At 43.6% G+C, this 27,297-nt stretch overlaps 1 protein-coding gene across 1 annotated transcript in view; it reads right to left on the bottom strand.

Annotated features, from left to right (window-relative positions):
• The window catches only part of BMPR1A (bone morphogenetic protein receptor type 1A), a 1,674,184-nt gene that overhangs the window by 1,115,356 nt on the left and 531,531 nt on the right, over positions 1 to 27,297 (bottom strand). The window contains exon 5 of the mRNA XM_044056589.1: positions 12,520 to 12,622. Within this exon, the coding sequence (XP_043912524.1) occupies positions 12,520 to 12,622 (103 nt within the window). The remainder of the gene's footprint in view (positions 1 to 12,519; positions 12,623 to 27,297) is intronic.

Consider the following 27,297-nt stretch of genomic DNA (forward strand, 5'->3'; position numbering starts at 1 on the left):
GAATGACTTCTGCCCATCATACTACATACAAACCAAATAGAGAAAGACTAGTGACCCAAGGCCAGGAAATTAAATTGGTGGTGGATCATTGTTCCTATTCAAAAATACTCTTATTTGCAAAACAAACAGAACTCCTAACTGGATACTACAACATTTGACAACTGGAGGATTCATCTTTTTATAGCAGTGGCACACATACCAGGTCCCTATTAGTTCAGTGAATGTCATTTTCAGGGCACTCAGATCACGGTACAGTAAGAATTGTGAAACTTGCCATTTCCTGGAGGTAATATGCAGTGGATATAAAAAGTGTACACCCCCCTGTTAAAATGCCAGGGTTTTTGTGATATAAAAAACGAGACAATAATAAATCATTTCAAAACTTTTCCCAACTTTAATGTGACTTATAACCTGTACAATTCAATTGAAAAACACATCTGTTAGGGGAAAAAAAACAAATAAAAATAAAAAATGTACAATAAGCTGGTTGCATAAGTGTGCACACTATTAAACTAATACTTTGTTGAAGAACCTTTTGATTTAATTACAGTGAACTTCTGACACCCAGGTCAGACGCAATTCAACTTACAGTCATTCTGAGTTATTTCCAGCTGAAGTTTAACTGCCTTAAAAGAATCAACTTCTTCTGAACTATCAATAAAGGTCTGCTATCATCCTTTTCTTTTGCAGGTCTGTTAACTTCAAGCCAGCAACTATGACACAACTTCCTCTTTGAGGATGCCTGCTACCAAAAATAAGAACTCTTACCTGGGCTCTTATACCAGCCATGAATTCGCATTCTCTGCATTTATGTTGAAAATGACCACAAATACAAAGAAAAGTGCAGTTGTATAAAATTGTTACCCTGACAGTAGATGTCCATCTGCTGCAGAATTACTAACAGGAGGACTAACCTGCCAAGGATATTTATACATCTAGCCAGCATACAAAAGCCTGAGCAACTATATCTAGCGCCATGCTTCTGATGAATGACCTCATTCCCACTGAGGCAAGAGATAGATAAGGGATGTATGGGTGTGAAGTACCACAGGATTTTCTTGCCCCAAACCAAAGACCTGAAGCAGAAGCAGTGGCAAGTATATACCAAAGTACAAGTTAAAAAAAATATGTGAGGGAAAAACAGGAATACGCTTCTGCCCAAAGAGAGAGAAAGGAGGATGGGATTTAATACTGCAACAGTGATCAGTTAAACATCTACGATTATGGATGTAATACTGCAACAGTGATCAAACATCTATGATTATGATAAGTTATTAGCACAAGTGTACTATCATATACTTCCTTAGATTACTGCTGCAGTATTACTAACAGATGAAAGATTCCCAAAACCTGCCTACGAAGTAAGGGCAGAGGAAGATTGAGCTGAATTCTGGTCAGTTAGATCCTGAAGAATAGACCTAAGCAAATCCAGCTCTATTCCCACAGAAAAGATCACTCTTGTAATGTTTAGTTAAAGTAGGAATAGAAAATAAAAGTTACTACTTTAACAATAGAGATAGAATCCATACCTTTAAAGAAAGTTCCAGAAGAAGCTGCAGCTCTAGTGGAATGTGTTTTAACCTGAGTTTGCTGCTGTTTTCCACAGGAAAAAAAAAATAGCCTTTTTATTCCAGTTAGAAACAGCCTGGAAAGAAACAAAAAGCTTCTCAGACTTGGGACCGTTTTGTTTTTTTATCTTAATAAAAACTGAGCTGCTTATGTCCATCCAAGGAATGGAAGATTCACTCGCCTTTATTCTGAAGAGCAGAAAAAAAGGCACGCAGGTTAATGGTCTGGTTCACAGAGATCTGACTGACAACCTCAGGCACAAAAAAAGGGTTAATTCCAAGACTAACCCTATCCTTATGAAAATGAGAAAGGACAAAACAGCCAACAACACTTGCACCTCTGACACATCTTTAGCAGAAATCAAAGCCATCAGCAATACAGTTTTCAAAGTGCAGAATTTAAGAAAGGAATATGCAGCAGGCTCAATTTTTCCCCAAGGACACGGTACATATCCCAGTTAGGGGGGAATGACTCTCTCTGGAGATCTGATGCGCAGGATGCCTTTCAAAAACTGCTTAACCTCAAAATGATCAGAACCTGGATCTAGAAGCATACAGTGATGGCTGATAAATGAGCTTTCAACAGAAGAAAAAGCCACCAACAGCTCCCAGAAGTAAATAAGAATATTAGGAATATCCATTTAAGGGTCTTGCTTCTTTTTGTGACACCATGAGAAAAACACCTTCCATTTAGTAACACAAGATTTCCTTGTAGATGGTTTTCTAGCTTCCTGTAGAACATTAAACATGTCCTCAGTAAAGTGGTTCCTATAAGGAATTAAAATTATATCATTCAAAGAGTCAGATTCAAGGTCTGCAGGTTGGAGTAAAACAGAGAGCCCTTGTTCTGTGTGAGCAAGTCCAAACTGCGATGACTACCCCTGGCCATGTGGAAGAGGAAGAGGAGGAAAGTACAGTTTTGTACCTACCATAAATGTAGATGTCCGATAGGTATGCATCTGCAGTCATAACAACTGGGTTGTCCTGCCTCAGGCAGCCCTTCGGTCGGCCGGATTCCAAAGTCTGGGTCCGGCTTCGGCTGATGTCGCACTCCACCCGACGTCATCTCTGCTGGTCTTCGGGTATAAAGGCATCAGCCGACGCCATTTTCCTCAGTGTTTCTTGCCCCAGATGCCAGTTGCCCTCTTGGAAGGCTAAATTTTGGATAAATGCCAATGTTTCCAAAAGGAAAGAAGGCAAACACAAAAATAAGCATGTATGTACATATATACAAACAAATACACCATAAGAGACTCCCCCCACCAGCTAGCTATTAGGAGGGTAAATACCCTAGGAGTACCACAGAGGGGAAGGAGGGAGGGTAATCCTGACTGCAGATGCTATCCAGTTCGGACATCTACATTTATGGTAGGTACAAAACTGTACTATGTCCTTCATGGATGCATCTGCAGTCATAACAACTGGGTAGAATACCATAGCCAACTAGGGGAGGAGGAAGAGAAAAAAAAAAATTATGGTGTGGTTAGGATCCCTTGCAGTACAGCAGTGGCAAACCCTGCTCGGGATCTGGAATACAGAGGTAAATTATAATGCTTGGCAAATGTATGCACGGAGGTCCAAGCAGCCGCCTCAATAATGTCCTTGGTTGCCACTCCTCGTAAGAAGGCTGTGGTAGTGGCTGTTGCCCTTGTAGAATGAGGCCTTATGTTCTGTGGAATTGGTTTTCCATGGAAGGAGTAACATAATCGTATGCAATTTCCTATCCATTTAGAGATTGTCTGTTTGGAAATTGCTTTTCCTTCCCTTCCTGTTGCATAGGCTACAAAAAGCTGGTCAGTTTTTCTGTTACTTTTGGTTCTGTCCAGGTAGTAGAGTAGCTGTCTATGTACATCAAAGGTATGCAGCATTCTTTCCCCTCTGTTTTGTGGATTGGGGAAGAAGGTAGGTCGGTGGATTGCCTGGTTTAAAGACACTCTGGATACCACCTTAGGCATAAATGTAGGATTAGTTCTCATGGACACCCTATCTTGGTGGAAGATTAGGAAGGGTTGTACTGCCATTAGGGCCTGAAGTTCAGAAACCCTCCTTGCTGAGGTAATTGCCAGTAGGAAAGCAGTTTTCCATGACAGGTGCTGTAGATCTGCTGTTGCTGCTGGTTCAAAAGGAGGGAGTGTCAATTTTTCTAGTACAAAGTTCAAGTCCCATGCTGGCAATGGTGGTTTCCTAGGAGGTTTTACATTCTTGATCCCTCTGAGGAACTGCCTGAGTAGAGGATGTGAAAAGACAGGTGGATCAAAGCTGTATTCTGCAGAAATAGCTGATGCATGTATCTTGATGGAGGAATAGGACAGGCCTGTATGTAGAAGCTCTGCCAAATACTCCAGAATGTTAGCAATATCTATATTCGACACATCTTTTCCTCTTTCAGCACTCCAAATGACAAACCTTTTCCATTTTCCTGCATAGTTCCTTCTTGTTGAAGGTCTGCGGGCTTCAAGGATAATGTCTTTAACCCTTTGGGAAAGATCTGGATTAGTTGCTGCTATGTGATGTTCCATGCAGTCAGTTGCAAAGTTTTTAGGCTTGGATGCATGATGCTGTAGTTGTTCTGAGTTAACATCAAAGGCATCAGGGGTATTGACCACATTTTCTCCCGAGACATGCTCCTCAGCAATGGGTACCAGTGTTGTCTTGGCCAGTTCGGAGCTATCAGGATTATCCTTGGACGTTCCTCCTTGATCTTTAGTAATACCCTGTGTATCAAGGGAAGAGGTGGACATGCATATGCTGTCAGACCTTTCCAGCTGAAGGAGAGCGAATCCACCTTCCATGCAAGTGGGTGGAATGTCCTTGTGCAGAATTTTTTGAGCTGGTGATTGAGAGGGGAAGCGAATAGATCTATCTGTGGCATTCCCCATTTCTTTGTGATGGTCTTGAAGATGTCCGGGTGTAACATCCATTCGTGAGCATCCGAGGTGGTTCTGCTTAACATGTCTGCTAGAGTGTTCTCCTTTCCCGGTACAAATATTGCCTGTAACTGGATGTTGTAGCTGAGTGCCAGGTTCCAAAGGTCCAAAGTCATTCTGCATAGGGGGTATGAATGAGTGCCTCCCTGTTTGTTGATGTACCACATGACTGTGGTGTTGTCTGTCCTTATCAAATGACCTTCTTTGAGAAATGGTCTGAATTTTTGGATTGCCAGTTTTACTGCCAGCATTTCTTTTTGGTTGATGTGCAGGTGTAGCTGGTCCTGAGTCCACAATCCTTGTACGCATTTGTCCAGCATGTGTGCCCCCCATCCTAGGTCTGAGGCGTCTGTTGTGATGGTTCGGCTTGCTCGAAAGTTGTGGAAGGGTAGGCCTGGGTTTGACTGGCATGCTTGAGCCCACCATAGGAACTCCTGTTTTAGGCATGGGATTAGTGGTATTTCTGCTTCTAGGCTGTGCCTGTGTTGGGACCATAAATTCTTTAGGTACCACTGTAGTTTTCTCATATGCAGTCTGGCATGTGGGACCAAGATTATGCATGATGCCATGAAGCCCAAGGCCTGCAGAACTTTTCTTGCTGTTAGCTTGTTCTGTTTTGTTAATGCCAAGAAGTAAAGAGGGAGTTCTTTTTGTTTTTCTGCAGTTAGGAATGCCATTTGTTTTACTGTGTCCAATTCCGCACCCAAGAATGTCCTTGTTTGGGATGGTATCAGCCTTGACTTTTGTAAATTGACTGTGTATCCCAGGGCTTGTAGCAAGTAAATGACCCTTTGTAAATCTGTTGTCAGCTTGCTTTTGTTGTCCGCTTGTAGCAGGCAGTAGTCCAGGTATGGATAAATTTGGATTCCCTGTAGTCTGCAGTGGGCGATTACTGATGCCAGGCATTTTGTGAATACTCTGGGCGCAGTAGATAAGCCAAAGGGCAATGCTGAGAATTGATAATGCTCTGATACTGCAAGAAATCTGAGGTATCTTCTGCAATTTGGTCGAATGGGGACGTGCAGGTATGCCTCCTTGAGATCTAGAGTTACCAGCCAACACTCCTTGCCCAGCATGGGAAGAAGTTGCTGTAGGGTCAGCATTTTGAATTTTGGGACAATGATGTATGTGTTTAAGATGGACAGGTCGAGAATAGGTCTCCAACTTTTTCTTTTCTTGGAACTAGGAATAGTCTGGAGTAGAATCCTTTGCCCTGTTCTGTTATTGGTACTCTTTCCACAGCTCTCATCTTTGTTAATTGCATTATCTGCTGTAGAGCTTCTATTTTTGATTTGGAGGCAGGTTTGGCATTCCTCTTTGACTGGTAAAGTGTGGAAGTGGAACCGGTATCCTTGGTCTATGGTTTGCAAAATCCACTTGTCTTTTGTGATATAGTGCCAATTTTTCGAAAATAAGGCTAACTTTCCGCCTAATGGTGCTGCTATTTGCTCCCTGGTAGGCGGAGTTAGAGTCAAGTCACTGTGATTGTCCTGTTGCAGTGGTAGTGGTTGTGTCTGTGCCTCTGTTATTACCTTGCCACTGTCGTCCTCTGTAGGCACCTCCTCTGGATTGATTTCTGCCTCTGGAACGTCTATTCCTGCCCCTTTGGGATCTTGTGGAGTCAGGAAAGGACCAATTTTTGGCAGGCCAGTTCCTGCTAAACCTTGGGGCTGAACCTGTAAGAAATCTTTAACTGTTTGTACAGATTTTGCCTTCTCTTCCATTTTCTTCATTACCTGCTGGGCAGGTGTACCAAATAAACTGGCCTTATCCATAGGAGCATCTAATAGCTTAGCTTTAACATGATCCGGTAAGACTTGCTCTTTCAACCATGCATGTCTTCTTATCACTGTGCCAGTCATGGCTGATCTAAATGAAGCCTCCAGTGCATCATAGCCACATTTTAAGGAATGGTTACTAACCTGTTGTATGTTATTTACCATTTCTAATACATATTTCTTATCTATAGAGTCATCAGAGGATAGCTTTTTAGTTAACTGATCAAGCATAAACTCTTGGTATTGTATCATGTGAAACTGACAGTTTAAAGCTCTAGCTGAGAGGGTAGCAGAAGTGTAAACTTTTTTGCCCCGTCTGTCTAACGACCTGGATTCCCTTTCTGAAGGTATAGGGTTTTTTGTTGTGGTCGAGGCTACTGCCTTAGGCCCCTGGGAAATAGTTTCTGGGTCCGCCAGTGGGGCCTTGTATAGGTGGTGATGAGTGTCTGGCACCCTGTAAAATCTATCAGGTTTGGCAGGGGCTGGAGGTAAAGAATCAGGAGCAGTACAGACCTCATTAAATGCATCATCCACAACAGGCAAAACAGGAGGAATAGCTAAGGGCCTATGTTGTGGTAAGTGCAGAAAAGTCCTAAGCCTTTTCTTGAATCTGAGAAATCTTGTCCCTGCCATTGGAATTGCTCTCTCATGGCATGTAAGGTTTCCCCAAAGGAAAATTCCTCTGGTGGAGAGGCAGCTGGAATGGATTCTTCAGCATCAGAGTCTTCATAAGTAGAAAAGGATCCTCTGGCTGTTCTGCAATGTCGGAGTCATCCGCAGAATCATCAGAGGACACTGGCTCGGGGGGCTCTGTCCTAGGTCTCTTTTCTGGTGGCTGAGAGGCCCTGTCTGGGTGAGATTGGGATCCCCTAATTAAAGATATTAAATCTTCTGCCAGAGTAAGCATTTGTGAACTGGAAGGGGGCCTGTGTGAGGGAGGTTTAACAGGCACTGACTTAGCAGATTTGGCTGCTTTAGCCCTGGCAAAGGCCTTGATAGACATGGCTGCAGGGGGTCTTGCAGCACCACGTGCTGGGGTAGATACATCCAACGGGATGGTGTCAGATAACTCACTAGAAGCCACAGTTGTAGGCAAAATTTCTGAGGCCGATTCAGGTAAAGTAGCGGGAGCCTCAGTAGTAGTCATGGATTCGGCTGAAGCTTGACCAGTTTTCTCGGTTTCGGCCGAAACCGAGACACTCGCGGTTTGCTTGACAGTGGTTTCGGCCGAAACTGCGGGCCGCGAGTGTCGGTCTTTTTCCTTGCGTTTTTTGACAATTTGGGTAGTCGGAGGATCCGACGGCATAATGTACGCAAAGTCTGAGCCGAAAAACTGTTCAGCAAACTCCGACCGACGCCTTAGCGTTCGTCGGTTGAAGGAAGCACAGGCCGAACAGGCTGCTACGTCGTGGTCTGGGCCTAAGCAAGGCAGACAGTAAGAGTGGAAATCTTTATGAGGTATTTGTTTCCCACAAGTTAAACAGTTATTGACTTTTTCTGACATCGGCTGAGGCAAGAAAGAGTCCCCAACGGGGTACTTAGCTTTTTAGAAGTCTTCGAAGTAGTATTCGGTAGTAGTAATCTTTGGATCTGACCGACCGGCACTTGCGAACAGCTTCTGCTTCGGGCGCCATGCGGCAAGAAAGACTGAGGAAAATGGCGTTGGCTGATGCCTTTATACCCGAAGACCAGCAGAGATGACGTCGGGTGGAGTGCGACATCAGCCGAAGCCAGACCCAGACTTTGGAATCCGGCCGACCGAAGGGCTGCCTGACGACAGGACAACCCAGTTGTTATGACTGCAGATGCATCCATGAAGGACATTCACCTTTGGCTGTTCCTCCCTGATCTTCAGTAGAACTTTGTACATCAATGGGAGAGGTGGAAAGGCATAAACTGTCAGGGCCTTCCAGCTGAAAGAAAGGGAGTCCATCCTCCAGGCTTGTGGGTGGTATTCTCTTGAGCAGAATTTCTTCAGTTGGTGGTTGAGTGGGGAGGCGAACAGGTCTATCTCTGGCATTCCCCATTTCTTTGTTATGTTTTTGAAGATGTCTGGATGCAGCATCCATTCGTGAGCATCCGTGGTAGTTCTGCTTAAGCTGTCTGCTAGTGAATTCTCTTTTCCTGGTAGAATTTGGCCTGCAGTTGAATGTTGAGATTCAGGCCTAGGTTCCACAGGTCCATTGCCATCCGGCATAGAGGGTAGGAATGCGTGCCTCCCTGTTTGTTGATGTACCACATGACTGTGGTATTGTCTGTCCTTATCAGCAGATGTCCTTGCTGGAGGAAAGGTTTGAATGCCTCGATTGCATGCTTCACTGCCAGCATCTCCTTTAGATTTATGTGTAGATTCAGCTGGTCTTGAGACCATAGGCCTTGGATACACTTGTCTTCCATGTGTGCCCCCCAGCCTAGGTCTGAGGCGTCCGTGGTGATGGTCTGCCTTGGTTGTGGTTTGTGGAAAGGCAACCCTCTGTTGGTCTGGCAGGCCTGAGCCCACCACAGGAATTCTTTTTCAGACATGGAATGATTGGTATCATGGTTTCTAGACTGTGTCTGTGTTGAGACCATACATTCCTTAGGTACCATTGTAATTTTCTCATATGCAGCCTAGCATGCGGGATCAAGATTATGCAAGATGCCATGTAACCCAGGGCCTGCAGGACTTTCCTTGCAGTAAGCCGAGTTTGTCTTGTCAAAGCCATGAAGTAGACTGGTAGTTGCTTTTGTTTTTCTTCTGTGAGAAAAGCCATCTGAGTTATTGTGTCCAGTTCTGCACCCAAAATGTTATCCTTTGGGATGGCACTAGTCTTGACTTCTGGATGTTGACTGTGTATCCCAAGGCTTGTAACAGTTGTATGACATAGGCCAAATCCTTTATTATTTTTGTCTTGTTGTCTGCTTGTATTAGGCAGTCGTCCAGGTATGGGTAGATCTGAATTCCCTGAAGCCTGCAATGTGCAATTACTGATGCCAGGCATTTCGTGAATACTCTGGGCGCAGTAGATAAGCCAAAGGGCAATGCTGAGAATTGATAATGCTCTGATCCTGCAAGAAATCTGAGGTGTCTTCTGCAATCTGGTCGTATAGGGACGTGCAGGTATGCCTCCTTGAGATCTAGAGTCACCAGCCAAGACTCCTTGCCCAACATGGGAATAAGTTGCTGTAGGGTCAGCATCTTGAATTTTGGTACAATGAGATATGTGTTTAGTGTGGACAAGTCGAGAATAGGCCTCCATTGAGTTTCTTTTCTTGGTACAAGGAATAGTCTGGAGTAAAATCCTTGGCCTTGTTCCATAGATGGTACCCTTTCTATTGCTCTCATCCTTAGTAAGTTGATGATTTGTTTTAGAGCCTCTGGCTTCTGGCTTGGTTGAAGGTTTGGCATTCCTCTCTTTTTTGGTAAAGTGTGGAAGTGAAACCTGTAGCCTTTGTCTATTGTTTGCAATGTCCATTTGTCTCCTGTAATGCAATGCCAGTTTTTTGAAAATAAAGCTAACTTTCCGCCCAAGGGTGCTTCCAGTTGCTCCCTGGTAGGCGGAATCAGAGCCACGTCATTGTGTCTGTCCTGTGGAAGTGGTTGTAGTCGCAGCTGTGGCGGTACTCCTCTGGTTGGCAGGTTGCCACTGATGACCCCTGTAGGCACCCCTAGATTGACCTCTGCCTCTTGGGCGTCTATTTCTGCCTCTCTGTGCTCTGGAGGTGTCTGGAAAGGACCAATTTTTTGAAGGCCAGTTTCTGCTGAACCTCGGAGGTTGGACCTGCAGGAAATCCTTGACTGTTTGCACAGATTTAGCTTTTTCTTCCACTTTCTTTAGAATCTCCTGTGCAGGGGAGCCAAATAAACTTTGTTTCTCACTAGGGGCATCTAGGAGTTTAGACTTGACATGGTCTGGCAAGGATTGCTCTTTTAGCCAGGCATGCCTTCGAATCACTGCTCCAGTCATAGCTGATCTAAATGAAGCCTTCAGTGCATCATAGCCACATTTTAAGAAATGATTACTGACCTGCTGAGAGTTGTGTACCAAATCCTGAAGGGACTTACGGTCTAAAGGTTCAGGAGAGGAAAGCTTTTTATTCAGCTGATCTAACAAAAATTCCTGGTACTGTATCATATGGAACTGACAGTTTAAAGCCCTGGCAGAAAGAGTAGCAGATGTATAAACCTTTTTACCCCATCTCTCTAATGCTCTTGACTCTCTTTCAGAGGATAGGGGTTTTTTGGCAGAGGCAGCTGAAACACCCTTTGGGCCCTGAGAAATAGTTTCTGGGTCTGCAGTATGGGCCTTATACAAGTGGAAGTGAGAATCCGGGACCCTGTAATATCTGTCAGGTTTGGCAGAGGCCGGGGGAAGAGAATCAGGGGCAGAACTGGCATCATTGTATGCATCATCAACAACTGATAGTACAGGTGGTATGGCTAAAGGCCTATGCTGTGGCAAGTGTAAAAAAGTCCTTAGCCTTTTCCTAGAATCAGAAAAATCCTGACCCTGCCATTGAAAGTGTTCCCTCATTGAGTGTAAAGTTTCCCCAAAGGAAAATTCTTCTGGGGGGGAGGCAGAAGGAATTGAGTCTTCTGCATCCGAATCCTCATAAGGTGAGTATGGTCCTTCCTGATGGTCTGATAAATCTAATCCATCCGAGGAATAATCAGAGGAGAGAGGTTCAGGGGGTTCAGTCCTAGGCCTTTTGTCAGGAGGAGGTTGTGAGGCCCTGCCTGGGTGAGGTTGGGATCCCCTAATCAGAGATATAAGGTCCTCAGCAAGGTTGAGAATCTGAGAGCTTGAGGAAGGTCTCTGAGAGGAAGCTTTTGTTGGTAAGGCCTTGGAAATTTTAGCTGCTTTAGCCCTGGAGAAGACCTTAATAGACATGGAAGCAGGGGGTCTAGCTGCCCCACGTGCAGGAGTAGAGATGTCCAACGGAATGGTGTCGGACAATTCTTGTGCGCCTGCTTCTTCGGTAGGAATTTCTGTAGCCGACTCCGCCGGGGCCACTCTGGCCTCGGTTGTCGGAGGCATGTCGGAGGCAGAAGGAAGAACCAAGGACTCTGTTTCAGCCGAAACCGAGACACTCGCAGTAGGCCTAACCGTGGTTTCAGCCGAAACCGCGGGCCGCGAGTGTCGGTCCTTTCCTGCTTTTGGCTAAATGTGTAGTCGGAGTCTCCGACGGCATTTTATATGCAAAAGCGGGACCAAAAAACTCTTCTGCAAACTCCGACCGACGTCTAAGTGTCCGTCGGTTGAAGGAAGCACAGGCTAAACAAGCTGATACGTCGTGGTCTGGGCCTAAGCAAGGAAGGCAGTAAGAGTGGAAATCCTTATGAGGTATTTGTTTCCCACAAGTTAAACAATTATTTACTTTGTCTGACATTGGCTGAGGCAAGAAAGAGTCCCCAACGGGGTACTTAGCTTTTTTAGAAGTCTTCGGTAGCTGAAATCTCTGGATCTGACCGACGGCACTTGCGAACAGCTTCTGCTTCGGGCACCGCGCGGCAAGAAAGACTGGAGAAAATGGCGTCGGCTGATGCCTTTATACCCCAGAAGCTATGACGCCGGGTGAAGTGCGACATCAGCAGAGGCCAGACCCAGACTTTGGAATCCGGCCGACCGAAGGGCTGCCTGAGGCAGGACAACCCATATGTTATGACTGCAGATGCATCCTTGAAGGACATCCAGTGCTGTCTAGGGGGTCACAAACAAGTTTTTTGCTTTGTCGTCCTTGACTATGAGAAGGATTTGGGAATCAGAGGAAATGGAGAGTATGCACAAAGGAAATTCCTATTCCAAGAAAGAAGACATGGCATCTGTTTTCCAAGCCTGAAGAAGTAGCACTCTGCAACAGAACAACCTGAGCGATCTGAAGTGTGCAGAAGCAAAAAGATTTCTTGGTTTTAAATGCTGTTCTGAGCCTGAAAATGGTACAAAAGGATCACTGCTCTACTCCAGTCAATACATACATTAATAAAAAATGAGCAATGGGAGCAGCTGAAACTTGGGGAACGTTATCCAAGTCCAGCAGCCTGAGTTGCTGGCATTTCAGTCTTAGCAGTGCACAATTAAATCAAACTATTCCAAGTCAGAATTACCACAAAAGCAGACCGTTCAGTCCATATCCATTAGCAGAGTAAATGCACTCTCAAATATTAAATGCAAAGAGAATAAACAATATAATACATACAGAATAAATTGTACATGCTATTTACTACTCATTTTCTAGTCAAAATGAAAGTTAAAATCACAGCCTTACCTTGCACTGAAAGTCTGAACCTTCATATCTCATGCAGCCAGAGCCAACTGTGACTTCTCCATGTTCATCTTCTTCGATAATGGCAAAGCAATGTCCATTTGTTCTGCAACAAAAATTGTGCTCAAGATTTACATAGTTTTGGCTAATTTTCCAGAACATGTAGTGTACAGCAATAAAAACATTCAGATTAGGTTCTCATTAGCTTCATTTCTAAATGGTGTAACTTAAATGGCATACCTCTTGTACAATGGTGTCACACCAAACTGTACAGCTGAATGGAATTATGTTTACTGTATTCATAATAAAGTCAAATCAATTAAGACTACAGCATATACAAAGAGGAAAATACAGCTGTATAAGCACCCTCAACTTAACTGTAGATATTACAGCAAGATCATCAATGCATTACAAAATCATAGCATTCAATAATTATACTGGAGGTAGATGTCTCATCATATGCCATTGCTTTTCATAGCTTTCAGACAAACCTATGCAAGACCATTTCAATGCAGCAGACATCAAAAGGAAGTACAAGACGAAGAGTAATGGCATATGTGCCATACTCAGTTCTTACCTATACACAATATGACATACGTCTATTCATATATTTTTATGGATCACTAACAAGTGTGTTATCTTGCTTACCCAGAATGCTGGGAAATCTTTTCAGTTTTTGAGACAGTGTTAATGTATGGTTAGAGAGGGCACTTTCCAAGCAAGGAAAACATTTCCCTACTAAAGCAAGATCGGACTAAATAGGGGGATGGAGGAGCAGCCTATACTACAGTAATAATCTTACTCAAACAACTAAGGCTACAGTGAGTTTGCTTACACAACTGTACTACAGTCATCAAAAAAGGATCACCATATCATGTGGTAAGAGTACTAAAGCAATAAAGGAAGTAGCCAAACAATTAAGAAGGGGAAAACAAATGCCCTGGAGCACTGTGGTGGCAATATCAACCCTGTTTATGAAAAGAATGCCCATTTTATAATATCTAGAGAAGGTGCAAATGGAAATCCATGTTGTTGCCACACAAATTCATAAACTCTTGAAAAATTATGCCATTCTGGCCTTGTGTTTTACAATGGTGGTCATAACAAAAAGTGGGAAAAACAGCCAAGCATTTGGACAGGTTTAATTTAGAAACAAGTCTGTCTTGTTTGCCTAGCACTAGAGGTACACAAAAGAAAGTCTGCTTGAAATAATTTGCGCTAATTAAAATCTCAAGTGTTTTTGCAAATTCATGAGGATACAAGAGTCTTTCTCCTTTGTTTTGGGAGTCTTGGGGGAGCACTGGAAGATGACTGGCATTGACCAAGTGTCATTTCTAAGGCTTTTTGCATGAAATATGGACTGGTCCTAGAGGCCACCCTGTCTCTAAGAAGACCATTTAAGGCACTCTGCACATTAGGGACTGATATTCTTGTTTAAATAATGGCCATCAAGATAGGATAAGGATCAGATTTTTCTTCTCAAACAAATTTCAAATCCCATGGATAAGACAATGATTTCCACAATGAACTTAAATACAGCACCCCTTCATAAACTGTTTCACAGGTCTCTTCTGGAGGCTGCTGCATGTTGTTGTAATAGCAAGCAAGCCAAAATAATTTGCTAAAGTACGTTAACATATATAACAACAAAGATCATAAAGAATTAAGGTCAAGAGATAAAAGGATTTGCTGAAACACAGCTATACTGGCACAAACATCATTTCTGCACCAAACTTAAACACAGTCAACGCTCTAGAGAAGATTTTCTAGTACTGGGCTTTCTGGCCTTTCAAGGATACACAAGACAGAAGTACTTCCAAGGAGAGATCAATGTTCTATCTTCCAGGTTGCAGGTCATAGGTGTTTTAAGTTCTGACATAACAGGTCCCTTATGGTTTGAAAGTGTTACAAAAGATGGAGATGAATCTTAGACCACCTCTACTGAAGTACTGAGCAAGAAGAATCAGTCCAGTCTTGGCCACAAGTCTGACACCAGGATCAAACTGGTTCTGTCCTGCATTACATCCCTCAGCACCTTGAATACTACTAGCAGAGGAGGAATGACAAAAATAAGCCCTTTATTCCAGGAGACAGAGAAATAATTCATAGCTAAAGACCAACTTGAAAGGCAATACACACTTGCTTGTGTGATGCACAAGGCACTTTAGGAAAGCAGAATATACTAAGCATGTAAAACTTTAATGCTAGACGTCATGTCATCACAGCTAGCCTGCAAATCAGATATACATGGACCCAATCTGAAAATGTATCAGCTCCATGGTATTGTCTGTGACATGGCTGAGAAATCCTGGTCTAAAAAAACAGTATGAAGAGCTGAACAGTGCATTTCATGTAGAATACTAGGCTAACTACCCAAGGGGCCATTTTTAGCCTAGCCAAAATCCCCAAAATAAAATCTGATGGGTATAATGTCCCACTAGAATTTCCTAATAAATAACACTGGTGCAGAGACCATGAGAATGCCAGCAGATTAACATCTCAGAACTTTCAAGCACAGTCCTTGTACTCTGTAAATGACAGGTGGCAGTCTATTAACAGGAAATGAGCAAAGTAATCCCTTTCTGCAAAAGGGATAGCCTGCAAAGAAGGTTTCTTCCATTTGTTTTTTGTGAAAGGATTAAAGTGAATTTCTGGTCAGCCAGTCACAACTCTAGTTTGCTGAAGTCCTAAACTATGCATTTTAATTATCAGATCTACTCCTCCTGGGGCACTGTACACATCTTTCACAACTAATGCGACCACGAGAATGTCCAGAATCAGTAAAGACAGTAAGATAGGAACTGGAGAGTAAGTATACTGACTTGCTTTATCAGAAAGTTGTTTAGCTTGGAGCAATCCAAGATTGACCTTTAGCACCAATCTTTACTGGGAATCAGTAAAGGCTTAAAACCTTTTGACCTTGCTCTGACGGACACTCAACTGCTACTAAAGGAAGCATTTATTTTAAGACAGGTTCTTTGAAAGATTATACGATGAGATGACATCTGCATGGCTCTGAAGCATGCAACAAAGTCCAAAATATTTAGGACTTTTACTTGAAAGTGTCTTAATAAATATTTCATAACCTAACCTGACTATAGAGACTTCTTCCACAAGTAGATAGCAAATGCAGATTTGAGCAATTCCTTATAGTTATTCTCATCAAAAATGCTGGGGGAGCAACTGGCTATAACTAAGGAAATTATTCTTTACAGCTTGGAACTGGAATCAGATTAATCTAGACAAAGTAAAGCTTTACTATGTTTACTGCTATTAGCCGACCAAAAAGCATTCAAAATCTAAACGAAATAGTAAATATTGTAAATTAGACAAATAAATGGAGATGGGGATCTTCAGAAAAGGGAGGGAACAAATTATACAGAAATAAACGGAATATGGGGGAACAATATATGCAGAACTAATGTTCAAAATCTAACAGTGTGGTTTAAGGGACAGCAGGAATTGACCAATGTATGCAATACTGGAGTGAATGGTAAAGGTTAAAAAAATACGTAATATATAATGCATGAAAATAAAACATGTTGAAAACAGTTTATTTTCTATTAATGTATGTGTATCTTGTCTTAAATCATGTGATAAAAATGTCAAAAAAAGAATTCTATGGTCCAGAGGAAAAAAAAATGCTCTCTACAATCTGAAAATGGATATTCTGCCTACCTTACGACAGGGGTGGAAGAGTGAGGACTTGAAGCTGCACTCCTGGCAAAGGCCAGTGCTTGCTCCTGTCCAGCTGCTTAAGAAAGCTGCTATTCCGTGACAGGCGAAGCAGACGAGGCCAAAGAAAGGGGAACGAAATTTGATGAGGCCAATAAGGAGCAATGAGGATGACTGTGCTCTTCAATGGAGATGCTTTCTGAAGGAATTTGGGGAATAGAGGTACTGGGGGAAAGGCGTAGAGGAGACTGGGGGGGGGGGCAAATGTAGAGAAGAGCATCTCTTACTGATTCCCCCCGGTGTGGGGACCAGGGGAAAGTACCTGCTGCATTTGCTGTTGAATGGAGATGCAAAGAGTTCGCAGCATGGTTGGCCCTATCAACAAAATATCTTTTCTGCCACTTTCATGTTGAGTTACCACTCATGAGGCATTAGAAAGGACCTGCTTTACTTGTCTGCTATCACTTTGGATTTCCCCAGAATGTGCATTACTATCAGAAATTGACTGGATGAGATCGCCACACACTCAAAGCTTCTCAACAAAGAGAAATGATCTGATCTGGTACCTCCTTGCTTATGATGCACCAGATCACTGACATATCATCAGTTTGAAACTCAATGGTCCCAGAGGGGAGTGCGTCTTGGAAGGCTTGCAGTGCTAGGAGGACTGCACTCATTTCCAGCATACTGATGTGTGTATTAGCCACTTCAGGAAACCATGTGTCTTGGACTCTCTTTCCCAAGAAGTGGCCCCATCACCCAATCTGGGAAACGAGCTTCTGGAAGACAGTAGGCCTAACAAACAGAGGGGGTAAATTTGACTAAATACGTAAACCATACTCATAACTAGTCGCATGCGACAGAAAAGGTACCAAGATTTTCTCTGAAAAGGTTAAGAATTATGACAGAAATATATATCAACTAAACTACTTAGCCGAGTCAGCCAGAAGACACCAACCGCTTGAGCGGCAAATGAGATCTGGGTATTCTACCCTAAGCATCATGGGATAAAGGTTAGCCTCGAGCCAGTGGAAGCTCTCGAACTTTTGTATTAGGCAGAGTCAGAACAGACGCTCAGTTCCAAACCCAACCAGCAAGAATTAAGGTGAGATAGGACAACATAATTAGTTTTCTAGGACAAAAACTTAAAGTCTGTCTTGGCTGAAGGTTCACAGAGGCTTTGGGTCAGACCTTGAAATAAGATAGTTAAATCCATGGAGGAGAAAGATTCTTTACTGCAGGCCTAAGCAAGAATGTGTCTTTGATTAATGCTTTGCACAATTTAGAAGAAAGTGAAGAATTATTTTCATCAAGATGGAAGTTTGAAATGGCAGCCATCTGCACCTTAATGGTGGAGAAACTATCCCATTCATGAAAAACTGAAGCTAAAACTCAAACACAGCTGGTCCCAAGAGCAGAAAAAGGGTCTAAATCTCTCAAGAGCCCAGGAAGCAAATCTCTTCTATTTACTTCTATAAATATTCCTAGTAAAAGTTTTTTGCGAAGATAAAATATGACAGACCAGGGAGGAAAGCATGGGCTGTCTAGCAATCAGTGGAACTGGAGAATCCATGCCAAAAGCTTGAGGCCTGCTACATCAAGATGAATCATCCCTATCTGGTCAGAAAGGAAGTCTGGTTTGGGGTCCAGTATCCAGGGCAGATGCACAAGATGAGGCCACAGGAAGGGAAACCAAATCTAAAAGACAAAAAGGTGCAATGAGGATAAAGTACAGTTTTGTACCTACCATAAATGTAGATGTTCGAGTGCTAATACAGCTGCAGTCATAACAGATGGGTTCTCCTGCCGTCAGGCGGGTCCTCGGTCGGCCGAATTCCAAAGTCTAGGTCCGGCGTCGGTTGCTGTCGCTTTCTTTCCTGACGTCAGTGCGACAGGGGTATATAAGACACAGCCGGCGCCATTTTCTTCAGTCTTTCTTGCCCCAGATGTCAGGTGACCCCAGAAGGAAGGCTCTCTCTATATATATATATATATATATATATATATATATATATATATACTTGGTCTGTACCCAGAGGGGAAGGAGGGAGGGAAACCTGGACTGCAGCTGTATTAGCACTCGACCATCTACATTTATGGTAGGTACAAAACTGTACTATGTTCATCGTGCATACAGCTGCAGTCATAACAGATGGGTAGAATCCCAAAGCTACACACAGGGTGGTAGGCACTAGGTGGAACTGGGAGGAGCCAGAATGCCCTGCAACACAGCAGTGGCACAGCCTGCTCTAGTTTTGTAGTATAAAGGTAGGTGGTAGTGTTTAGTGAAGGTATGCACAGAACTCCAAGTGGCTGCCTCCAAAATATCTTTGGTAGGGACTCCTCTGAGGAAGGCTGCAGAGGTAGCTGTGGCCCTTGTGGAGTGGGATCTGATGCCTGTAGGTACAGATTTGCCATGAAAGGAGTAACAAAACCGTATGCAGTGGCCTATCCATTTTGAAATTGTCTGTTTGGAAATTGGCTTCCCTTGAGCTCCTACAGCATAGGACAAAGAGTTGTTCTGATTTCCTGAAAGGCTTTGTTCTGTCCAAATAGTAACGTAGCTGTCTATGGATATCTAAGGAATGTAGCAGCCTTTCCCCTTTGTTTTGAGGATTGGGGTAAAAGGTAGGTAAGTGTATGGCCTGATTTAAAGCTACCCTGGATACTACCTTAGGCATAAATGACAGGTTGGTTCGTAGGGAAACCCTGTCCTGATGGAAGATGAGAAAGGGCTGCACAGCCATGAGGGCTTGTAGTTCCAAGACCCTACGAGCTGAGGTAATAGCCAGAAGGAAAGCTGTTTTCCAGGACAAATATTGCAAATCTGTTGAGGCAGCTGGTTCAAAGGGAGGCAATGTTAATTTTTCTAGAATGTAATTAAGATCCCAGGCTGGTATTGGTTGTTTCCTTGGGGGTCTTATATTCTTAGCCCCTCTGAGGAACTGCCTTAAGAGCGGGTGAGAGAATAAGGGTGGATCAGTGTTGTATTCTGCAGAAATGGCGGAGGCATGGATTTTGATGGAGGAAAATGAAAGTCCACTGTTCAACAGCTCAGCTAGATACTGTAATATCTGAGGCAAAATCAGTTTTCTAGGATCCTGGTCCTTTTTCTCATTCCAAGCGCAAAACCGTTTCCATTTTGTGGAGTAAGCTTTTCTAGTAGATGGCCTTCTGGCCTCCAAAATAACATCCTGCACCTCCTTGGAGAGTAGGGTCTGTTGTGGTGTTAAGGAATTTTCCATGCAGCCAGATTGAGTGTTTTCAGCTGACTGTGAAGAGTTTTGTAGCTGTGCTGAGTCAGGAGAAGAGGCATTAGAGGTAGGGTCCAGGGAGGAGAATGTGTTAGACTCCTCAGGAGTGGGTACCAGTGTTGTCTTGGCCAGTCTGGAGCAATCGGTATCATCTTTGGTCTGTCTGCTCTTGCTTTCAAGAGCACCTTGGGCAGCAGAGGCAAAGGAGGGAAGGTGTAAACTGTCCTTGCTGCCCAACTGAAGGAAAGGGCGTCCACTCTCCAGGCCTTTAGATGAAATGTCCTTGAGCAGAATTTTGCCAATTGATGATTCTTGTGGGAGGCAAAGAGATCTATGTCTGGCCTTCCCCACGCTTGGATTATCTTTGTAAACACTTGAGGATGCAACTTCCATTCGTGCGGGTCTGTCATATTTCTGCTTAGATTGTCTGCCAGCGTGTTTTCCAAACCTGACAGTTACCGTGCTTGGAGCTCGATTTGCCATTCCAGAGCCATGTTCCAAAGTGACATGGCCAGCCTGCACAGGGAGTATGAATGTGTTCCTCCTTGTTTGTTTATGTACCACATTACTGTGGTGTTGTCTGTTCTTATCAATAATTGCCCTGGATGCAGGAAGTCCTTGAAGGCTGTAATTGCATTTATCACTACTAGCATTTCCTTTTGACTGATGTGAAGGTGCTTTCCCTTTTGGGACCATTTGCCCTGAATGCACCTGTCTGTCATGTGTGCCCCCAAGGCATAGTCTGACGCGTCTGTTGTGATGACTTGATTTGCTTGAGGCTTGCAGAATGGTAGACCTGTGTTTGTTTGGCATGCTTGGGCCCACCATAGAAATTCCTTTTGCAAGCATGGAATTAGTGGTAATATTGTTTCCAAACTGTGGCTGTGTTGAGACCATAGGTTTTTTAGGTACCATTGAAGCTTCCTCATATGCAACTTTGCACATGGGATTAGAAGAATGCAAGATGCCATGAAGCCCAGAGCCTGCAGGATTTTCCTTGCAGTTAGCCTGGTACAAATTGCTAGCATCTTGAAGTACTGAGTTAGTTGCCCCTGTTTTTCTGGCGTAAGGTAGGCCATCTGGGTGTTTTTGTGTCCAGGTTGGCACCCAGGAAAATTATTTTCTGAGATGGTGTTAGCCTGGATTTCTCTTTGTTGACTGTGTATCCCAGGGAATTCAATAACCGTGTTACATAAGCCAGATGTTCCAGAAGTATGTGTTTGCTGTCCACTTGGATCAGGCAACTGTCCAAATACGGGTAAATTTGTATCCCTTGAAGTCTGCAGTAGGCAATTACTGATGCCAGGCATTTCGTGAATACTCTGGGTGTAGTAGATAAGCCAAAGGGCAATGCAGAGAATTGATAGTGGATTGAACCTGCATGAAATCTGAGGTAACTTCTGTAGCTTTGTCGGATTGGGACATGCAGGTATGCCTCCTTGATGTCCAAAGTTACCAGCCAAGACTCCTTGCCCAGCATGGGAAGAAGCTGCTGTAAGGTGAGCATCTTGAACTTTGGTACGAGTAGGAATGTGTTTAGGATAGATAAGTCCAAAATGGGTCTCCAGTCGGTTCCCTTCCTTGGTACCAGGAATAGTCTGGAATAAAAACCTTGACCTTGTTCGTGAGTAGGTACCTCTTGAATAACTTTCATGTCCATGAGCTTTGAAATTTGTATTTGAGCCTCTGCCCTTTGATTGTGTGGCAGGTTCGGCATGCCTCTCATTTTTGGAAGAGCATGAAAATGAAATCTGTAGCCTTTGTTTATAATGTCCAGGATCCATTTGTCTTTTGTGACAATATGCCAATTTTTTGAAAATAATGCCAGCTTTCCTCCCAAGGGTGCTGCCACCTGAGCCTTGCTTGGCCTGCAAAGGGGAAAGTCATTGGGTTTGTTTCCTGTATTGTTGTGCACTGTCTTCGCCACCTCTTGGCGCTGGAGATTGCCACTGTCTGCCTTTATATGATCCTTGAGATTGTCCTCTGCCCCTTGTGCGCCTGTATCTACCTCTTTGGGGCTTGTCCGTGGCTGGAAAGGACCACTTTTTTGAAGGCCAATTTCTGCTAAAATGTGGTGGTTGTACCTGTAGAAAAGCTTTGACAGTTTGCATAGATTTAGCTTTTTCTTCCATTTTCCGTAGTATCTCCTCAGCATTAGTACCAAATATTACATTCTTTTGTAAAGGAGCATCTAGTAGTTTAGCCTTAACATGATCAGGCAAGGTTTGTTCCCTAAGCCAGGCATTTCTACGAATGACTGATCCTGTAACAGCAGCTCTACTCGAGGCATCTAGAGCATCATAGCCACATTGTAAGGTGCGTTTACCCACTTGTTCTGCACTATGAATCGTATCCTGCAACTCCTTCAAATCTGGTTGTTCAGGTTGTGACATTTTATTCTTTAATTGTGGTAACAGAAACTGCTGATATTTAATCATATTGAACTGACAATTTAAGGCCCTCATGGCTAGGGTGGCCGAGGTATATACCTTTTTCCCCACCTTTCTAAGGATCTAGACTCTCTCTCGGAAGGTAATGGATTCTTAGCAGTAGAGGCCTTCATTCCCTTGGGGCCTTGAGAAATGGTTTCTGGGTCAGCATTATGGCTTTTGTAAAGAAATTGGTGTGAGTTAGGAACTCTGTAGTACCTATCAGGCTTGACTGGGGCAGGAGGCAGGGAATCCGGATTAAGGCAAGCCTCCGAGTAAACATAATCAAGAATGTCCAAGACAGGAGGTATCGCCAGAGGTCTGTGCTGAGGTAGCAAAAAAAATTCCCTAAGCCTTTTCTTGGAATCTGAAAAATCTTGGCCTTCCCAATGGAAGTGTTCCCTCAAGGTATGCAAGGTTTCCGAAGAAAAGTCCTCTGGGGGGGATACAGAAGGGATGGACTGCTCTGCATCAGAATCTTCAAAAGGGGAGTACGAATGTTCCTCTTCATCAGAATGTTCTGAAATAATGGAGCCCTGGTCAGAAGAGGGGGAATCTTCCTCCACTCTGGGTCTCTTGTCCGGTGGGGGTTGGGAACCCCTGATAATAGTAATTAAATCCTCAACCATTTTGAGCATCTGCTTTTTAGGCATGGGGCCTGGAAATGGGCCCTGTGCAACAGGCCTCTTGGAATGCATGGCTGATTTAGACTTAGTAAAGGCCTTTATGGAAAAGGAAGAAGAAGGTCTTAATACACCATGGGTGGAAGTGGACCTGTCCACATTAAGAGGCTCAACACTCACAGTGGCTTCGGTAGCTGTAGTCAGGGTATGGGCCAAGGGACCTGCGGTCTCGGTTACAGAAGACACCGCCAGAGAAGTGTCGTCGGTAGTCAGGGGCTACGTAGGCGCCTCGCTGAGAACCGTAGCACGTGTAGCCGGTTTTGGCATGGTGTCGGTGGAGACCGCGGACCTCGCGTGTCGGTCTTTGTCCTTGCGTTTTTTGGACAAAACAGTAGTCGGAGTCTCCGACGACATTTTATAATTAAAAGCTTTACCAAAAAAGTGCTGGGCGAACTCCGCCCGATGCTTAATAGTGCGTTTATTGAAAGTAGCACAAAAGCGACAGCCCGAGAAGTTGTGGTCTGGGCCTAAACAAGGTATACAGAGGGAATGGAAATCCTTATGCGGTATTTGCTTCCCACAAGAAATACAATTGTTAACTTTGTCTGACATCGGTCTGAGGCAAGAAAAGTTTCAACGGGTACTTAGCTTTAAAGAAGACTTCGGTTTCCAAATTTTTGTAATTTCAGGAGCTGGCCGACCGGCACTTGCGAACTGCTTCTGCTTCGGGCACCGCGCGGCAAAAAAGACTGAAGAAAATGGCGTCGGCTGTGTCTTATATACCCCTGTCGCACTGACGTCAGAAAAGAAAGCGACAGCAACAGACGCCGGACCTAGACTTTGGAATTCGGCCGACCAAGGACCCGCCTGATGGCAGGAGAACCCATCTGTTATGACTGCAGCTGTATGCACGATGAACATCATTGAGCTGGGAATATCTGGTCACAGGCTTATTTGGACTTTCTTTCTGAAACTGGTGCGCCTTGTTGCTGTAGCATAGACCAGATTCAGGCCTGCTGACTCTAGCTTTGTTTGTATAACTTGAGCACTGATCCAGGCCATCTTTTTTTGGAGAAGGTTTCCCTGCACCCTAGTAAGCAGGGGTGTGCAGTTAGAACTTGTCTTATTGAAGACTGCTGGAACAGGGCTCAGTTTTGATTTTTTTCTGGTTAATTGGGTAACCTGTTTAAGTCAGTCAGTTTGTTTTTCTATTGTTTTTATATATATATATATATATATATGTGTGTGTGTGTGTGTGTATATATATATATATATATATATATATATATATATATATATATATATATATATATATATATATATATACACACATATATATATATACATACATATATAAAATTGCACTTTATTCATCTGCTTTCACTGTATTTGTGTTTATTCCTACTTTATTACTGGGGGCATTGACTACAACTCTGATCTGCGATATATAATAAGTACCCTTTTTCTGTGCTTTTAAACTGAGTGTATCTGCTTTATTTCCTGGAAAAAAAAAAATATATATCTACATATATATATATATCTACATATATATATATCTATATATATCTACATACATATATATATATATATGTATATATATATATATATATATATATATATATATATATATATATATATATATATATATATATATATATATATACATATATATCCATATAACTTGCTTCCCGCCTTTCTAAGCTAACATAGTCCAGTTTTCAAGTTAGTGCTGAATTCAGGGCTGTGTTACAAATCTCTGTGTTTGCCCATACCTTACTTGGATAGAAGGAAGTTTCTCTGTTCACCTGTGAGAGAGGGGAGCTTTGAGCAGCCTTTCTGTCCCTGGAGGAGTGGTTTCAGCCCAGAAATTAGTTTATTGGCCATTTTGGGCTAATTTCTATCTCTTTCTTTTCCCTGCTATAAATATCGTATTTGCCTGTTTTTGCGCGCTGGGCAGCGCTGGTTAGCTAGGGTAAAACTATTCCCGGCTCCACAAAGTCGCCTCTTCAATTTTTCCTTTGGAACTAGACAAACTTTCAACACTCAAGCCATTCATTTCTCAGCCCAGCACTTGCTCAAAACCTATAGCAAGAACTTATAAACACTAGCACTACACCCTCCTGTACTGTACAGAAGGACAAGGCTCTTTATTCGACCTTACCAGCCATTCAGTAAAACAGTTCACTGTACCTATCCAGGCATGTCCAAAGGGCAGTTTCAGGTGTACTCTCCAGTCCAACTGGTGAATCTGGGCATTTGGAGGCAATGTTACAACTGCCTCATGTACAAAGACAACCCCCTCTCCTCCTACCACCAAACACTAATACATTTGAGAGATGCAGTTATACAGCCAAACTAGAGGCTAAGCTCTCCCAACCCAAGACTGGATGAGACAGTCAAGAGGAGAAGGGAAATACTTGCATCACACCACCAGTCTTACATAGACCCATTAAACCAGCACCGGCAAAAAACACACACATACATGAAAACATACTCGGAGGCTCTAAATAAAAATCTGCAAAAGCAACAGAGACCTCCCAAAGCAAACATCCAAGCAACCTCCACCCCCCAACACAAACCATGAAACACATACTTCACAAAACCAGTGTGCCATGCCATCACAGCCCTTAAGGCAAAATAACATACCCAACATACTAGTAATAGGTGACTCTATAGTCAGGCACACTGATGTCCCACTCACTAGGCTGAATAAGGAGAAGGTTACTGTTAGCTGCCTGTCGGGTGCCAGGCACCGCCACATAACACAAGCACTCAGTTCACTCCAGAACAAGTACAAACATGACTCTGTCATTGTCCATGTTGGTGTGAATGACCTGCGCCGTACCTCCCTGGACTACATGAAGAGAGACAGGGAAGAGCTCTCTGATCACGTAGCCCAGGCCAGTATGACCCTGACGAGCATCCTGCCCTCACCAAGAACGATACCACGGTATAAAGAAAAAAATTCTCGATTTCAACAATTGGCTAAGTTTCTGATGTCATTCAAAGGGGATCCAGTGTCTGTCCGCCTGGGATCACATGCTCGACAAGCCACGCTGCTTCGCTAGAGACAGCTTGCGCCTGTCACCCTTAGGCTTTCGAATACTGGCCAAGGCTCTTGCCACCCTCATAGTGCCTTTTTTAGGCAAGGATAAAAAGACAAACCCACCACCGTAAATAGCACAAGTAACAAAATACTGAGGGTAATGCTACCCAATGGCAGAAGTCTAAACCTCAAAATGCATGCACTCGAGGCACTCCTTGGTATGGAGAAAAATCGATATATGTGCCAGTAACAGAAACCTGGTTTAAGGCTCCAGAGAGCTCCCCAGCACTTCCAGGCTACAACTCATACCATACATTTCGGCCACAGAACCCAAACCGAAATACAAAAGGCGAGGGCGTATCCATATTCATCAAGGATACCCACACCTCCAAGTTAGTGGCACAGCACGGTGCTTCAGAGATAATCCACATGAAACTAACAATGGGCAAAACTGCAATTCAAATTGTAGCTTGCTACAGATCACTCACCATGTCCCAGGACCCCCATTCCGCATTTCTGGAAACACTGGGAAACATAACGGTCCTACCAAACACCCTAATATTGGATGATTTCAATTATCCAAACATTAACTGGGAGAACTACTCAAGTACCAACTCCCTTCCCCAACTTTTCCTAGAATTTATAAACTCAAACACCCTGGTTCAACTGGTCAACACTCCCACCAGAGATGACATCATATTGGACCTGGTCATCACCAATATGGGCGACCGGTGTTCCACACCAGAGGTCATCCCCTCGCTGGTTAGATCTGAACACAAACAAATCACTATGGATATCCATATTCCACCCCCACCCCCCGGACAAGAAAACCACCATGAAAAACTTTTCAAAAGCAAACTTAACGTTACTTAAAACCGAGATGGAAAGTTTCAAAGCCCCCATACTGGAGGATAACACTGTCCAAGCTGCAAAATCCTTTACTAATGCATTCTATGGGCAGCTACAAGAATGCATGGATCGTACCATCCCAAGCAAATCCAAGACTCACTCCTCCAAGAAAAGGAAACCTGTCTGGTGGACTCCTGCCATAAACAAGCTATACAATAGGAGGAGGAAACTAATACAGAAGAGAGTAAAATCCCAAGGGAAGAAAGACATCCCTGATCAGTATCAGAAGGAAACTACGAATCCTCATTAAATCATCCAAAGCGAGCTTTGAAAGAAAAATTGCCAAGGACTCCAAAGATAACCACAAGGCATTATTTAGCTATGTCAAGAATCTCAGTGGCAATGCTCAGATCTGCTCAGAGTTAGTGCAGAATGACACAAAATACACTGAACTGACCAATATAGCCAACATCCTGGCAGACAGGTTCAGGGCAAACTTCACCCCCCTCTCACCCCCAAAAGGGACCATAACTATACCAGAAGAATGTGGAGTCCCTGAAATCACAGACACTCAGGTTAAAACAGCCCTCTCCAAAGCCAAAAACACAGCATCAATGGGACCAGACGGTGCCCCAGGCTGCGTCCTATACGAGCTCAAAGACGAACTAACCCCTCACCTAAACACACTGTTCAAACTCAGCCTCTCCACAGGCCACATACCCCATAGAGTGGTGCACAGCAATGGTTATTCTGCTCCACAAAGGTGAAGCCACAACAGACCCCGGGAACTATCGCCCTATAAACCTGACTAGCTTGGTCTGCAAGGCTATGGAGTACATCATCATAGAACTCATTAACAGAGACATTTGGAACCTCCAAACACTGGACCCTACCCAGTTTGGCTT

Source organism: Protopterus annectens, chromosome 14.part0 (assembly GCF_019279795.1).
Source record: "Protopterus annectens isolate FY-2018-M chromosome 14.part0, PAN1.0, whole genome shotgun sequence".
Classification (NCBI taxonomy): Eukaryota; Metazoa; Chordata; order Ceratodontiformes; family Protopteridae; genus Protopterus; species Protopterus annectens.